The 16,086-nt window shown below is 49.3% G+C and overlaps 1 protein-coding gene across 1 annotated transcript; it reads left to right on the top strand.

Moving 5' to 3' along the window:
- Positions 1 to 10,793: 10,793 nt before the first annotated feature.
- PFICI_11385 (uncharacterized protein) lies at positions 10,794 to 12,377 on the top strand (the record flags this gene model as incomplete). Its single annotated transcript, XM_007839966.1, has 2 exons — positions 10,794 to 11,832; positions 11,890 to 12,377. 2 exons carry the CDS (start codon positions 10,794 to 10,796, stop codon positions 12,375 to 12,377), a joined length of 1,527 nt encoding a protein of 508 aa, XP_007838157.1.
- Between the last annotated feature and the right edge of the window lie 3,709 nt (positions 12,378 to 16,086).

The following is a 16,086-nucleotide window of genomic DNA, read 5'->3' as shown; positions in this document are numbered from 1 at the left end:
CGGCAACTTCCTCGTTCACATGCCTGAATCTGCCCGTCACCGAGGGATCATCTCCTTTTTTTTTTTGTTAGTCAGCAAAAAGAGACAGAGGGAGGAGATCTTGATCGATCTCTCTCTTTTTCTCTCCCGGTCCCGAATGGAGAAAATTGTTGCGGCTGAAGACCAGGGTGCAATTCCAACTGCTGGTAATAATTATAATAATACATGAGGGAATAAAAAAAAAAAGCCAGAGGCATGACGTCTCGGCTGAGGGGGCACAAAGAAAAAGCGAACCACCAGGTAGGGGGGGGCAATGTTGTAGCGAAACCATTTCCAATCTCGTCATCCAGAACCAAATGACCGGCATATGGGTCGGTCATTGGGCATGAGATGGGTAGAACTGAACTGAACGGCCCATTTTGGAGGCGTTCGCTTACCTAGTCCTGCAGACAAGCTGGAACATGGAGCGCGGGTGGCTTTTGGGAGCCCCAATGACCAAAAAAAAATGAATAAATAAAAAGATATCCTCGTATACGGACTACATTCATGGATTTCCCGGTCCGCACTGATCTATCCGCAATGCTAATAGGTAATGTAGGTAGATATATAGTGGCTCGCAAGCTTGGGAATGTCATTACCTTAGTAGTCTAACCTAGGTATTTTGTATTTACACTATATTAGTAGACAGGTATGTAACCTAGGCTAGTTAGATAAGACCCCTCTTTCTCTTTTTTTCCTTCCTTGCCGTCTTTTCCAGCGCGTCGGATTCAGGCTACGTACTATGTATATTACGGAGAACCCAATCTAGACCCAACCGTGACACCCCTGACAGCGATCAAACCGTCAAGGCTCGAAACCAAGATGGGATCCTAGCAGCGCATCAACAGTGGCATTAAAGGATGCGGCGTTTGCGCGCGTCTCTGTTCAGCTCGCCAAACTTGACCAGGAGGCAAATGTCATCACACGAGCGGTTGACGACGACGACGATGTTATTGTTGTTATTGTTTTGCTGCTGCTGCTTCTGCAAGTACCCAAATGGCGATGGCATGCATGCATGTACATGTATGCAGGTGCTGCTAATCTCGGCCGATACCTGCCATTGGGTTGGCTGTCTTGATGGAGGGAGGGGTTGGCGATTTACCTTTGATGAAAGGGGGCCTGCAACGCTTCGTCGACAATGTAGAGTAGCTACGCTACATGGGCAAATACCATGACCCAGAAAAGACGTGTCATAGGTTCCCTTGTCCTTGTCGCTCAAATCGAATCAAATCGAACCAGGGAATTCGTGTCAGACTAGGTATTTTAGTAGATAGAGCCCTAAAAAGCTGTCAGGGGTGTATGCGAATGAGCGACAGCTGCATGTACAAGCGAGCCGAACAGGGCTGCCGACCGAAAAGGAAATGGAGAGAGAAAGAGTGCGAGAGAAAGAGAGAAGCGCGACTGTGGCGATTGTGGCTCGCGAATCTAGCAAATAAGTAGCCGTAGATCTTCCACCTTCCGCGTTGTGGTAACCACATCGTGGATTGAATAGGCCGGTTTGTTAACCATGGGTCTCCATGTTTATAGCCGCAGATGGATGGCAAGATGAGTCGAATAATTTTTTATGGTCAACATCTTGGCGGCTGTAGAGAAAATTTGTCCTTCCCAGTGACTTGAAGATTGTTGAGCCACTGGCATTTGCATTCATTTGACTGAATGACCTGGTCAAACTCGAGAAGTGACGGTTTTCCACCGAGGGGAAGCCGTGGGGATGTATGCAAAGTATACGAAGTCGTAGCATACGAACAGACGGGCAGAAACGGCTATCGATGCCCACTGGGCCGCGACAGTCCTCTTCGCCAAGGGATGCTGCAAATTCCGTGTTTGTGCTGCCGAGTCGTCTCCCTGCATAAGAATGGCTTCACGGGAAGACAGAAGACTGCTTGGAGGCCATTATACGGCCACATGGCTCTTGGGATCTGATCACCAAGCGGAAAATTCTTGAAGAAAAGGTTGCTTGTCGTGACACCTGCCTATCGAAGTCGAGGATTTAGCGGAACAGGCAGGCAACGCGTGGTAAGGAACAAGCTTCGACAAAGTCCGCACCGACCCCCGGCGAACTACTATCTGAAGGTTTCTGACACACAATAATGCCTCGCGAAAGAGAGAAGAAAAACAAAATGATGAGGCTGGCTGATACCAGATTGGGAAGTAGTTGAGAGAAAAATATTAACGATGCACAAACAGGGAGCCAGCTGCATCCCAAGTTTGAACTTTGGTGGCGCAAACGTGTTTTCGGTAGGGAAACCTTAATGCTTCACGCACGAGTGTTGCATGTGGCTCATGAAGCAACGAAATTTGAAGCCATGCATATGTGGTGCTGCAAATAGATATTGGGTATTCGTAGGTAGCTTACACCTACTGCAAGACCTGGCTCAAGTTGTGGTGCAAGTTCCGACCTAGTATTATATATCATGTGGCGACAACTGATCGGTGACGTGATTTGGCATAGCTCACAACGCAGTACAGAGTCATATGAGTCTCTTAGGTCCCGAAGATCCGACCCGGACTTGTTGGTGAGAATTCTCAAGAGTCTTGTTCGCATGGCCGGCCTTTTTTCTTTTTTCTTTCTTTCTCCCGAGGCCTGACCGCGAATACATTCCCACAAGCGGTGGCAGAGGTGTCAAGACTCCTCTGCAGATGACCGATTTCAGAAGAGACTACAATATTTGGCGTACCTTGTATGATTGGTGTTCCCATAGATGTCCGTGGTCATTCCACCACTGTCTTATGAACGAATCATATGGCTTATGTTGCGCATCCATCCGCACAATGCAGTCAGAGTTGGCAATAGTACGCTGAAGCTGTTACCGGAATGGTCTATGAGCTATCCACTCCTTTGTCCTCTGGAAAGCAAGCCCATTGCTATGAGCAACGGGAGTTCTCTCGCAAATAACGGAGTAGTTCGTTGTTTGATATCATCTCGAGAGTGAATCTTTGAGAGAATACGTAGGATACTGATCCGCAGACTGGACTGTAAGCAGAAAGTACTTGAAGGTTGAAGTACTGTTTGGGTTTTGCTTTATAAGTGGTGCCCAAAACGTGGTATGACCACCAGGAACGTGGGGTTTAGTCACGCTGGACAATCCTGTGAGAACAGTTTCTCAACACAGGGATTATCAGAGCAGGATTCCATGGCGAACATGATGTAGTAGGGAGCCGGAGGCGCCGCCATCAGGACAAATTTACAGTGCTAGGCAAAGTCATAAGCCTATGCTGTACTGTAAATAAAGCCTTTCTGATGCTTTCTGCACAGGTGAGCAGCAGTGGCGCCTGGCTCATTGCCTGGTCCTGGTTTCATGGTGCTGCCGGGCGAGCTCGTCGATGCTGGTGGAGTCACGATGAACTGATGACAAGGACACCCGCCGAGGAGAGCCCCAGCCAGCGGCACTGCAAGCCGGCGCCCAACGAAAATTGGGATTGCAGCCTCTTGTCCGGGGGCGCATTTGCGCCCTAGATAGGCAGAGGAACCCATCAAGTAGCAGTTGATGATGGACAGGGTATGGCAAATTGTTTTGATATCGTCGGACAGGTTGGCTGACGGGTCCACTGACACGTGACTATTAAGAAATCCCACGCTGAGCGAATCTGTGTTTCAAATAGATGGCGTACGGGTTGGGATGCTCAGCAAACGTCTACCTAGGCCGGGTGGACATGCAGACAGCGGTGAACAAAAGAACCACAAGGATCGGTTCGATGAAAGCGAGAGGAGAGAGGCTGCGTGTATGTGCGACGGAGTAGTCCTGCAGTCGCGTGCATTGGCCCGAAATGAGCAGCCGTCGAAGAGACTGCCTGGCTAAAGATCCCTGGTCTGGAAGCTGACGGGCATTTGCCTGCGCTCGTCAGTCCGGGAGGGTTGGATTCCTCACCTTTCACTGTTTGTTTGCCTCTTGCTAGACTTCCTCGATACTGCCGACGGACGTGGTGAGCTGCCAGGCCGGGGGGGGGAGACGGAGGGCGATGGCGGCGGTAGGCGTTGCTGCCCCCTAGCAAATGAGAATCAGGCAATATCCGCAAGCTGTAGTTTGGCATGAGTCCAGTAAAAGTATGTGTAATGTACGTACATGGCTATTAGGTATGTACCGTGTGCGTGGTGTGTGTGTGCACGCGCGCGTATATGTGTTGGCCGTAACTTCGAAGCAAATCAGCTGGTGCAGTGCTGAGTTAGGGAAGAGATCCTTGAAAGCGGATGGGGGCTGTTTCAGATGACCCCGATTGGGCAAGTCACAGATTGAAGTCGAAGTCCCCCCTGCCGCGCCACAAAGGAGAAGAGAGTGAGAGCCACAGACAAAGCTTGGTGCGCAATTCGTTCGCTGGCTCGCTCGCTCGCTCACTCTCAGAGTACATTAGCGGCTCCGATGCTCCCCCAGACATCTTGGTTGACAGGCAAGGATTCGAGGAGCGATAAATGTAGGTTTCAACCCAGTGGTGAATGGTTGGACGGACGGATGTACGCCTGCCTAGGTGTTTGTCCATGGATCTACAGAGTACATACATAGTAGTATGTTCTCGCCATGGCGATAGTAGTAGTACTTGGGCGGGAACCAGATCAACCCCTCCTTGATTGGCCGTCTTCCGTCTGATCTTCCCTGTTCGGGCCATTTTCCCACGCGGTTACCGTTCATGGGGGCGGGTGCTAGTGTGAAGGAAGATTTGTCTGATAGTCAGCATGGAAGCAGCGCTTTTTTTTTTATTTTATTTTTTTATTCGAGATCAGACGAACTCGACTAAAATAGATTCTTGCAGTTGCAGTTGTAGACGAGAGCCTGTGTGCTGTTACGGTGAAAGGCGGTTCAAATTGAACTCTACCTAGAGCATTGGATGCAATGTACATGATTGGAGTAATACCTGTTTCCCTTCTGAACTTGGATCCATAAGTAGGTGACGCCTCTCTCTTCATCGTGCTTGCCTGCCCCACAGACGCCCACTATGTAGCTCGTTAGTTGACGGTAAGTGCCGTGCTACATAGTATTCTCAATTGTTCCTCTTTTCACCGAACAAATACAGTCTTCTATGGCACCGCTTGGCAGGATGATACTTAATGTTCTTATTACCATTAGTAGATCTTTCCTCCATCTGCTCGCTCATACTTTCTGTTCAGTTCCGTTCGCTACTATTGCCTCGTGGGTTCTTGTTGGTCGCAGATTCGGCCTTGCGGCAAGGTGCCTGCCTACCTGCCTACCTACCTGCTTACTTGCCTGCTTACCTGCCTGCCTACTACATTACGCCTACCTTACATACCAAAAAAAAAAAAAAAAAAAAAAAAGAGACTCTTGTGTGACCGAAAGAAACAAGCCGCTGCTCGTATATCAGTCTCCCAGCACATTTTCCTCGTGAGATACGAATGCGAATATCCTGCGCAGATATAACCTTGTTCTGCTCAACCATTCCACTGTGTAGTGCAACCACATGGCAGCATATGGACGAACCATGTTCCTTTCCCCCGCTACCTCAGACATGCTCTCTTGCTCTCTCACGTCTCTTGTCTCTCCCGTCTCATGTGCGCCGCCTGGCACCATGGTTACGACCATTATGTGGCTCCCACCCGCGTCGCCCTATTGGGGTTGTTTTGACCCTATTTGAGCTGCTTCACATTCATAATCAGGTGCTTACCTACAAGACTTCTGCCAAGTAACCCGCATTTCAAGTAATTTACGGACAGAAATATTGTCGTCTCATTTGCCAACAAGGCCGCCTCCTCCTAATTCTTTTGTTCTTTCGTTTCCTTGCCTTATCGTAAACGAGGCTGGTCTGGAAACGGTTGTTGAGTAATAAGTTGTCGTGATAATGTTCCTCCTCCTCCTCCACTCAACAGACCATCAACTCCAAACACAGGCCAGGGGGCAGTAGTAAAATTCCGAAATTGGATATGCCGCTTCAATGTAGGTATTAGTGCAACAATGTGTCATTGGTAACAGGGAAGTTGCGAATGCCTCTGAGCCTAGCAAGCGATCCCAACGGGACCGGCGGAATATATTACATCGCGTACGCACACCTCTGGATCCGGCTGCTCAATCTCGCCCAAGAGCGTAATTCTCGAAGCGGAGTCACCCACAGCCGGGATCGTATCCCAATCGGTAAATTCCACACTTAGTCTTTCGGGCTAAGTTGTGGACTGCTAGGTCCACATGTTGTCTACATTACTAGGACTTGCCTGCCAGTGGCTGGCGCCAACTGTATGTATCTGGAGCAAATGGACAACCGCTGGCCCTTTTTGTGGCTGATACAATTACTACAGCTACAGAGTACTGCTACAACAACCAACATCTCTGCTACCTATCTATTTTATCGTCGTCGTCATATCCTCTCTGGACTCGCGTTGCGCATGTACAATAGCAACCTTGTACATTGTACCTGCCGTTCAAATGAGTGAGCAAATAGAGTGATTAATAAGTATATATACAAGCAAATAACTTGGGTAATTACAAACGGGGAATCAAACAACACTCACCCAATTCTGGATGTGGTGGGTTGCTACTTCTGACATGATGATGAGAAGTGCCCCAGCCGAATGCGGCATCTTCAGCATCTTCCCCCCCAATCACAATGGCGATGCCGCTGTCAATCGGACGAGAAAGGAGATGAGAAGAGTCGTCGCCATTTGCTGAGGAGGCGTTGCCATTCATTCACTTCCATTCATTGCAGCAGTGCTACCAGCAGCAACAGTATTAGCTTCAGCAGCCGCCGGCGGGGATCCCGGCCCCTCCATCAGCCCCTCCCTCAGGCTCAGCCAAGGCCCGCGTGCGTTCAAGCACCCGATGCGCTGGAGATCCCCCCTCCGTGGAAGGAAGATCTTGTTTCTAGTTCGGTTTCTAACATACAGCCCAAACGTTATTTGCAGAGCCGAGCTTCGTTGGTAATATGAGCATGTGAGCATGCAAATGCTAACCTAACCCCCCCATACCGTTGAATTGGACAACGCCAATTGTGCTCGCAAGATGGGTTAGATCTCCCTCTCTCTCACACCCACACTTACACACACATTTTTGACCGTCGCTCCCAATTGAACCAGAATAAAAGAGGAGGACCCTAGCCAAGCTCTCCAGAAGCAGACCCTCGCTGGGGCCATCAGTTCTCAATTTGGATCTATAAAATCACAACTATAACTGGTTTGATCCTTTCATATCTCAACCCCCTTCCCAATTTCACACGCGCCCCTGCTCTGTCATGATGGTCAATGACATACTACTACTGTGCAAGCATTCATTTCAAACTAGCGTCATTGTGGCTCGAAATTGATCAATGCGGGCTCCGGCCGTGGATCCCGACCAGGCATTTGCTCCTTTGGACGGTCGCCTGGTTTGATCTGTCCGTAGGCAGGCCGGTCGGTCGGCTTTGTCGGTTGCGTTACCCAGAGTCTGTTCCTCCGTTTTGCAACACCGTCCCATAGCCAAGTGGGCGATATTTCATATTTCCCTCTATTGACTCGATTCGCCTGGCTTGACGAGACATCCTGATGGGGACAATTAGTCAAAACCAAGTGCTCTTCTCTGCCGGCCTCCCGAGTGCTGGCAGCAGTTTCATCATTGTTCCGCCCGGCTGTCACCGCGAGATGCGCCATGACCCATTGAAGATCCATCCAATTCGTATGAAATCCGCTCCGTTTTTATATCCTTTATATCTGTGATTATCTCTACGCAACGCCTCGACTACCTGACTGTGAAGTCCTTTATCCTTTCCACCGCTGCCAGCATACCTGGCTCCCTGCTTCCCTGCACTTTCTCTCTTTGTTTTCTCCCCCTTCATTACGGGTTCTTCCAGCGAAGAAGCGCAAGCCGAGCCCAGCCCAGCCCAGCCCTGCTTGCGCTACGCTGCATGCATCATGTAACCCCATGGATAGCTGGATAGACACATGCGTAGCCTCCCTTCAGGAGTCAGTCTGCTGCTTTGTACAGACTCATCTGCATCCCGTGAGATCTAGTAGATCCTCGGACTTCTAGAGAACATCAGCAGTGCAGTGCGATGCAGTGCAGGCTCTTGGAAGCGGCCATGAACTCTTGTGTGAGTCGCGTCAAGCCCCACGCCTTGAGTGAGTTTCGCCCATTTCTGTTTTCAGAGATCCGGCCGGGGTTTCGTGTCCCCGTTCATCTATCCCCTGGTTATTGCCCATATGGCTTCAACTCCGAAGGTATAGCTCGTACATTCACTCGCCCTCGCACGCGCCGGCAATCGCGCTCTGCGCTCCCAGTGTCCACGCAACGCCCACTTTGTTGTTGTACCCACAACCTATACTAGCCACTGTAGGTACACTACCTACTTACATTATACACAGTAAATACATTGTAAGCTGCACCTAGATTTAGTGTCTATTGTGCGGATGATGATGATGAAAAAAAAGAAATGAAAAAACCGTCTGCCCTGGACGAGCTCGGATATGTATCTCTTTTGCAATGAAGCAGACTGGCGGGGAAACAATTGGCATATACGAATCGAAATTTTCCTGCACGGCGTTCTGTTTTCCTTGTTTTGACCTTGACTTCGCGTAGAAAGCATATACGCATGTCGTCTGTCCACCTATACTGGAGCTGCCGTGGCAGAAACCCACTCACTGACTGGCTGCACCAACCACACTGGGTAAACAAGCCACCCATGAGAGGGAGCCACCTGAGGCAATCAATCAGCCAGTCAATCAATCAATCAATACCTGCTATCGGGCTGGTCGGTTGTTGGTCCAGCACCTTGGCGAGCCGAATTTGTCCATCTCTCTATCTAAAGTCTTTGTGCCAGCATAGGTAGTAGGTAGTAGGTATGTGGCCTATCATGTACAATGCAGCCTTTGCGTCGGAGTTCGTTCCTACATCCACCTAGAATAGTAGTCGTCAGTCCTTTGCCCAGCCCAGGTTTTTGTTTTTCTTTCTCTCATGTTATTTTTTTCTCTTTCTTCCCGGGAAACCCGCAGCCCTGTCTGGTCTTAGTAGTAGCAGACAGATGATTCCCCCCCATTGCACATTTCCTTTGGCAACTGTATTGTTCCTCCTTTTGCATTATTCAGTTCCATATTCCCATCTCTCTTGTCTATAGCCTGCGTGATTTGCTGCGCTTCCATCGATTCTGTATTCATCTTATTACCAAGTTGCAACGCCTACTATTACGACCAAGGACATAGAGGGAGAAGGAGAGTGGTCGCAATACACACACACCCCACACTCGTTTTTTTTTTTTTTTTTCCCTGGCTACTGCTACTTGTCAGTCCATTCGCGTTCTGGAGGGATCGACCCTGCAGCTGGAAAATTCCCCGACCTATGCGAGCCTCTCGTTCCTTCTTGATGGACATCTGCTAGTGGTAAGCCGTCCAGGCTTGACACACCACCACATTCGCGCTGGTCTCGACTCTGGCGAACCCTTGGAGGCTGACGATCACCCTGGAACCCGGGTTGCAGATGGACGCAACAGTCTAGCTCGATTCAATCGCTTCAAACGTCTTCCACGGGCCCATCACAGCCTTGTCATCTTTCGTGGCGTGAAAAGAAAGGCCATCCCCCTCCTTGGACAGAAGACGACATCTCCTGCACCCAGGACCTTCGAGCCACACCTCGTTGTGTCGTGCTTCCTGCTCTTGCGCCTCATCGCCCAAAAATTTGTGGTCGCAGGTTGTTCGACACTTGGGGCTCCGGGTCCCTCCACCCCCCCATCCAATACGCACACACAGAAGACGGCTTCTCTTAGTCGCCCTATACTTCTTCACAAATCTTCACTCTCCCACCAACTACTACTTGCTCTGCCTATTCGACGGCCCACTTAATTATTTTCTCTCTAGTGAGTCCCTCCTCCGCCCTCACTGTCCCTCACTCATTCAAGCACACCCATCCTAGGGTTATTCTTTTCACAGACCCTTAACCTCTTTTTTTTGTCCCTATTTTTCTTTTCTCTTGCTGTTTTGTTTTCTGAATATTGCCATGTCGTCCAATTTTGATTCTATTATTCGTGGCCCTTGCAGCAATATTCTCTCTGATACGCACTGTTTCTGAAAGAAATAAGCCAGGCCCGTCATATTCTCCACATCCAACAGGATCAACTTCGACTTTCCACTTCGGGCATTGCCTAAAACGGCCACAAGGGCCATAAAACTACCATTCACCACAAATTACCGTCCGTTCCCAGCAATCCTGGCTTGCTTCTTTCCGCGGTAGTCGATTATTATTCTTGCTATTCCCTCTCCTCGTCGAGCGGCAACCCTCGCTTATAGTCTGGGGTACCTTGAACGGCCACAGCACTACCGCTGTACTTGCAAGCCATACCCGAGCTACTGCCCCATTCGATTCCTTGGTATTCTTATTGCCCACAATCTATACCTACATACATACGTACATACATACATCCTTACATACCTACACTACTACCACCTACATGTACGCGGCACCAGCATCAGCAATCGTCGGATGAGGCTGGGTTCCTCGACCCAAGAATCCCACAGGGCCCCGCTTGCTTCCTTTCCTCTTTCTACTAAGCTGGCCGCCCTCTCCAGCTTCGACTGCTGCTACTACTGCTACCATCACTATTACTAGTAATAGTAGTAGTACTACTACTATATGCAAAGGTTATTATTCCCCATATACACCCCCCCGCTCCTCAACTTCATCTCTTTTTTCTTCTTCTTCTTCTTTCCCTCTTTTCTCTCTTCTTGTTCGGCCTCTCTCGCTTCCTTCTATTCGTTTGGCCCCTTTTCATGTTTTAATTCTGATTCCCTTCTCTTCAAAATTATTTCTTTTCATCTTGGACCGTAAATTGTCTTTGCAAATGTCCACCATTCATTCACTTGCCGAGCGGCTATCGACATGATGCTCACGTTGAAACAGCCAGTACATTACGGGTATCGTACCGTCCATGATCTTCCGACACCTCCCTCGACTTCCCGACCATCACCCCCCGTGACCATACAGGAAAATCCCCAAAAGCCGTTGCCGCCTCTGCCCCGTAGGAACAGCCCTTCTACCAGAGACATGTCAGCGCCTCATCGTGGTCTGCCTTTGCCGGCCATGACTCTGCCTCAGCCCAACCCGCCGCCGGCGTCTAGCCATCCGCCTGGTCACGGGCCTGGACCGGGACCTGGGCCGATGTCTCATGTGCAACAGCCGCAATCGCAGCCTCCGCTGCCGCCTTCTTCGGGTCATTCGCTAGGTGCACTGCCTATGGCACCCCAGTGGCAGGGTCAGGGAGCAGACGAACCCATGAGGACATGGCTAGTTGCAAAGGCGGAAGAGGAGAAGAGGAAACAGGAGGAAGAAAAGACGAGGCAAGAGACTCTGCGGTTAGAAAAACGGAGGCTCGAGCATGATATGCTGCGTACATGCCTGGACCGTGGGGTCCCTCCACCAATGGTTCCAGTCATGTTCCTCGGTATGGCCGGAGGCATGCTTCCCCAGGCCGCGCTGGAGCAAGCACAGCAGTATCTGGCACAGCTTGGCCATCAGCCTCAGTTGCCACCAGCACCAGGGCAGATCTCGCCGGATCACATGAGGCGAGATTCCCAATCACATGGATACGGACCGTATGCCGGGTCTGCTGGAGTTCCGTCCACGCCCGGATCCGCACCTCAGACTGGTGGTTTTGTACCATACCAAGGGCCTGCTTCACCGACCCGAGCCAGAGCACACACGTTGTCTGTAGCGGGAGCAATTGGGCGGCCATTGGGCAGTACACTGCCACGATTAGCCACGGGGGAGTTGATTACAGGGCCACAAGCGGGCCAACCCCAAGTACATGGACAGCAGCTATCGACCTCGCAGTCAGAGACACAGTCTCCTTCGATCTATTTTCACCACTGGCAACCGCCAAGTTCTCAGGGAGTTTCTACTCAGCCTGCGACACCTTCCGGTTCGTCAAGAAGCAAGAGGAGGCTTTGATGCTCGCAAAGCTAATGTTTTGTGTTAGTCGACTCGCCCAGGAAACGAAAAGCCACTGGGCCACAGCAGGCGGCACCTCCTCCGAACACACAAGCCAGCAGAAGATCTCCTCCCTTTGGTCACTCTTCCACCCTAGCAAATCCACCTCAAGGGCGGCGGCGGGGGCACTCGCGGCAGAGGAGTGATCTCTCGTCCTATAGATCGGCGGCGGGAGGTCGTGGCCGGGGGGACAGCTTCGGTCCGAGCAGGGCACTATCCCCTGGTCTGGGCACTCCAGTCGAAGGCGTACCGCTCGAGTCATCTGCGCAAGTGCGCACCGGCACACATACAGTATCCTCAATGCTTTCAGAACAACCATCACCACCCTATACGGGCGAATCAAGGACTCAACAACATCAGCAGCAACATGACCAAACTGGGGAATCGGATAGAAGACGCTCACCTAATTCCGCTGACGAGCAAACGCGGACTGGAGGCGCAGCACGTCCGGCCAGCCGTACACGAGACGATGAATGAAACGCCAACATCACGACCTTCTGAATTTCAGCCTCATCATTTTTCAACATGCGACTTACTTGCGCGGCGAGCTTTTGTCCCTTTATACACAGACGAAACAGGTTGGCCATTCCGTTTTCCGCCAATGCAAATCATCATCATTTGCTTGATTGTTTGTTTGTTGTCGAAAGACTGGTGCTCTGGAGACAAAATTTTACTTTTCAACTTTCTATAGACGATCATGACCGTCGAACAGTTCAATTTTTTTATTCTTCGAAATCGAGCCACACATTTGTGTTTGGCATTATTGACTTTTGTACTTATCAAAACTTTGTATAAATTAGTTTTCTGCATAACTCCCGGGGCTTGATAAAGGAATCAAGAGCATGACCGGCCAGGACATTTGATCAGAATGGAAGAGAACGGGTAAAGGAGTTCATTGGTAGGCGGCCTAGGTATGGGTTTGGCATTGCTTTCTACCGGGGAATAGGGTGGGCCAGACTTGTACAGTTTATCTCGGCGATCGATGCCGAGAGAAAATAAAAATTACCAACTGAGCAAAGGCCCAGACCCAGAAATAATCCAAATAAAACGGGAATCTGGAATCAACGGATGAAAAGAGTAAATTCAGTTTCAACAGCGTTGCATGCATACTTCGCTTGTGTCTTTTAATCACAAGCAGCTAATTCGTGATCCCAACGAAGATCTCTCTTGCTGTTTCTGGGCTTGTTTCATGATTTGGTACCTGAAAATAGATTTTAGAAGAGAATCGAGCCCTTTGATAATTGGAAGAAGATAATCGCGTCATTAGATATGTCTTTTACTAGGCTTTAAAACCCCATGAAAAAAAAAGCCCACCGGTATCTGGAGATATTGGGACCTTACCACAAAAATCAGCAATTTTTGAGATGCATGTCACGAAAAAGAAAAGCAATATATGGCATAAGAAACTACTATATGATCCCTCTCTGCTCTCTCCTAATGGCTAGACTAAACAGGCCCGGCCAAGAAACATCAATCGAGAATTGAATGACGATAGACTGAAGCAAGAAAAGCCCCCCGTATATGCGCGCGCGCTTGTGTCAGACCCGAGGACATCTTGGCAGACATGGAAAGGAGAAAAAGAAGAAAAGAGTTTGGTGTTGCACAGAATAACGAGGTGCTAGGATTGTACGAACAAAGGGGGAAATTTTGGCGCGCGTTGAAGGCATTGAAATCTCTCTCATTTTCCCTCATTGCCCCCTGTTTGTTTTTTGTTCCCCCTCGGACTCTCATGGGCCCAAGGAGAGCAAAGAAGATGAGTAGGTATCATTTGGCCGCATCCGTGTCCAAGGTGGGGAAAACTACATGATTTGTTGGCTGCGTTACGGTTTCAATCCGATCGCACGAAAATACCCCCTTTCTCCCCCCTAGTTCCTCGTTCCATGCAGACGCAGCAGACACGGGCGGACTTTTGCCGGCCAGGGATGACGAGAGAAAGAGAGAGAGAGAGAGAGAGAGGCCCAAACGCGAGGCCATGAAGTAATATGGAATGACTTGGGAAATGGATAAATTGTATTCCATGCCTAGTTTATAAATGACATGGTGCGTGAGATATGTAAGCAAGGGATTTCAATCCGTTTTGTCTTTCACTCTGATTTATTTCCCACGTGGGATTTCTGACCAATAAAGTGATATTATTTGTCACGACAAATTATGTACATGTCTCCTTAGGACGACTCGATATGGACGGTTGAATGAAACGAACGCGTGGGGTCGAGCAGAGATGGAAATGTTTTGGGTTGTGACGTCTCGGGGTACCATAAGTGAATTAGCTGGGTATATAGCCTATAGCAAACTGGGCTTTGTTATAGAGAAACGCCAAGACTATTTCCACTGGTGAAGAGAGAGACGAGGGGGGGAAGAGGGAGGGTAGATTTAGGTAAGTGGGGGGTGGAATTCGGTCAGACTTTCGGGGCGGTCTTTTTTTTCTTTCTCTCTCTGTTTGCTTTATAACCCGGCCGCATTGACTTGGGGCTAAATCTCTTTTGGGAAACTCGTTTATTAGATCGGACCACTATATTCTCTCAAGATTTCGAGAAATCAAATCTCTCGGATGGTTTAGTTTGGTGCAGCCATGAAAAAAGAATTAAGTTTTTCTATTACGTGTGCCAATATCTGTATAGTCAGCCTCTTTCTTTTCTATTTGTTTTTGTTTTCTCTCATAGCCGCCATAAGCCTGCAAAGCAACCTCGGGCGCCTTTTCCCCAAAAGCCACGGTACTCCGAAAAGGTCGCTTTAGACCGAATTCTCCCTCACTCTCTCTCTCTCACACGCGCACACACTACAACTCATTTTCCACTACGGCCGAAGCCATGCAAGTGCGCTCCGTATGTTTACCCGACTTTTTGTCAAGATCGACATGATGAGAGCCAAGGTGTAAGAAAGATCTGAGCGATGGGGGACTGCAACCTGTCCAGGTTATTTTCCGCATCCTGTGGTGTAAAAATCTAATCATACCTGCTCAGTTGGGTGTATTCTTCCGATTACCGGGAAGATGTGGAAGAAAGGGAAAAACACACCAACAGCAAGGACAGGGAAAGCCAAAAGAAAACGGCACATTCCAAAGAAAAATATCCTTGTTTTGAATAGGCGCTTGCGAAAGATGGAAAGGACCAAGTCATGATGGGAAAATGCAACACTGGCAGAGAGAAGACACCCTTGTCTTTTGCCTGTCTTTTCTCGGATCGCTTCAGTTGAGCCACTTGACGCTCGGGAATAGATTGAGATGCATTTCAAGCCACAGACACACATATGCGATAGCCGATCACCGGCGCCAACAAAGAGGCACAGAAAGGGGGGGAAAGAAAAAAAAAAGAGAGAAGGACAGAGGACGAGTCCCAATCAAACTCCGCTCCCAAGCATTCTATAGCCGCGGCAAGCGACTTTTGGTGTTTCTCGACACACTTACCCTCAGGTAAACTTTCTCCCAGCGCGGCTATTCATATTAATGCACAGACCTTTTTATTATCATATACTGGGTAGATACCATTATGCGTAAATCTTTATCATGATATTACCAGCGCTTATGATGCTATATATTTTTAACCTGCCAATTGTAATTCTCTTGTCCTTTCTGCTGAACAGCCACGACAAGACGAGTTGTATTTTGTTACCGGGACATGGATTTTGCCCTTTTACTTCCCGTCATACCATGGCGACGCCCCAGCCCGCGTTTCAGAATAGGCAGGCACTCGAGCAAGTAAGGAAAAAAGCAGGCAGACGCTCAGCCGCCGTTGTATTGCATATTAGCTATACCACTCCTACTGCTGTTGGGAGCCGAAACGCGCGGAACATCCGAGGATAGTGTTTTAGACCCGACTACCGGCTCGCTAAATTTTGTTTGTACTCGGCAAAGCAGCAGGCGCCTTTTCCTTCTCCCTCTCTCTATGTCATTCGGTCTTGTTTCTCTCCGGTATCATGTTCTCCCAGGATATTCAATCAGTACAGAGAGGAATAGAAAACGAAACTTGTTCCGTTTCCATTTCTGCCTCCTCCCCCGCTTTTCCCCCTCTCGCTCTTGACATTACCCAAAGGACGCGAAACAACTATCTCTCCTCCTTGAACGAACGGCATGAGGCAATGTCACAATGATAAATGTAACGCCATCATACAAAATTGCCCCCCTGGAATAAAGATGTTGCCGAGATAGGCACGCGCCCGCAGGAGATTAAAGAAAAAGACGAAAAGA

This window comes from Pestalotiopsis fici (genome assembly GCF_000516985.1).
Source record: "Pestalotiopsis fici W106-1 unplaced genomic scaffold PFICI_Scf_8, whole genome shotgun sequence".
Taxonomy (NCBI): Eukaryota; Fungi; Ascomycota; class Sordariomycetes; order Amphisphaeriales; family Sporocadaceae; genus Pestalotiopsis; species Pestalotiopsis fici.
Note: the sequence above shows the minus strand (reverse complement) of the source record. Positions and strands in the feature narration are given on the sequence as shown.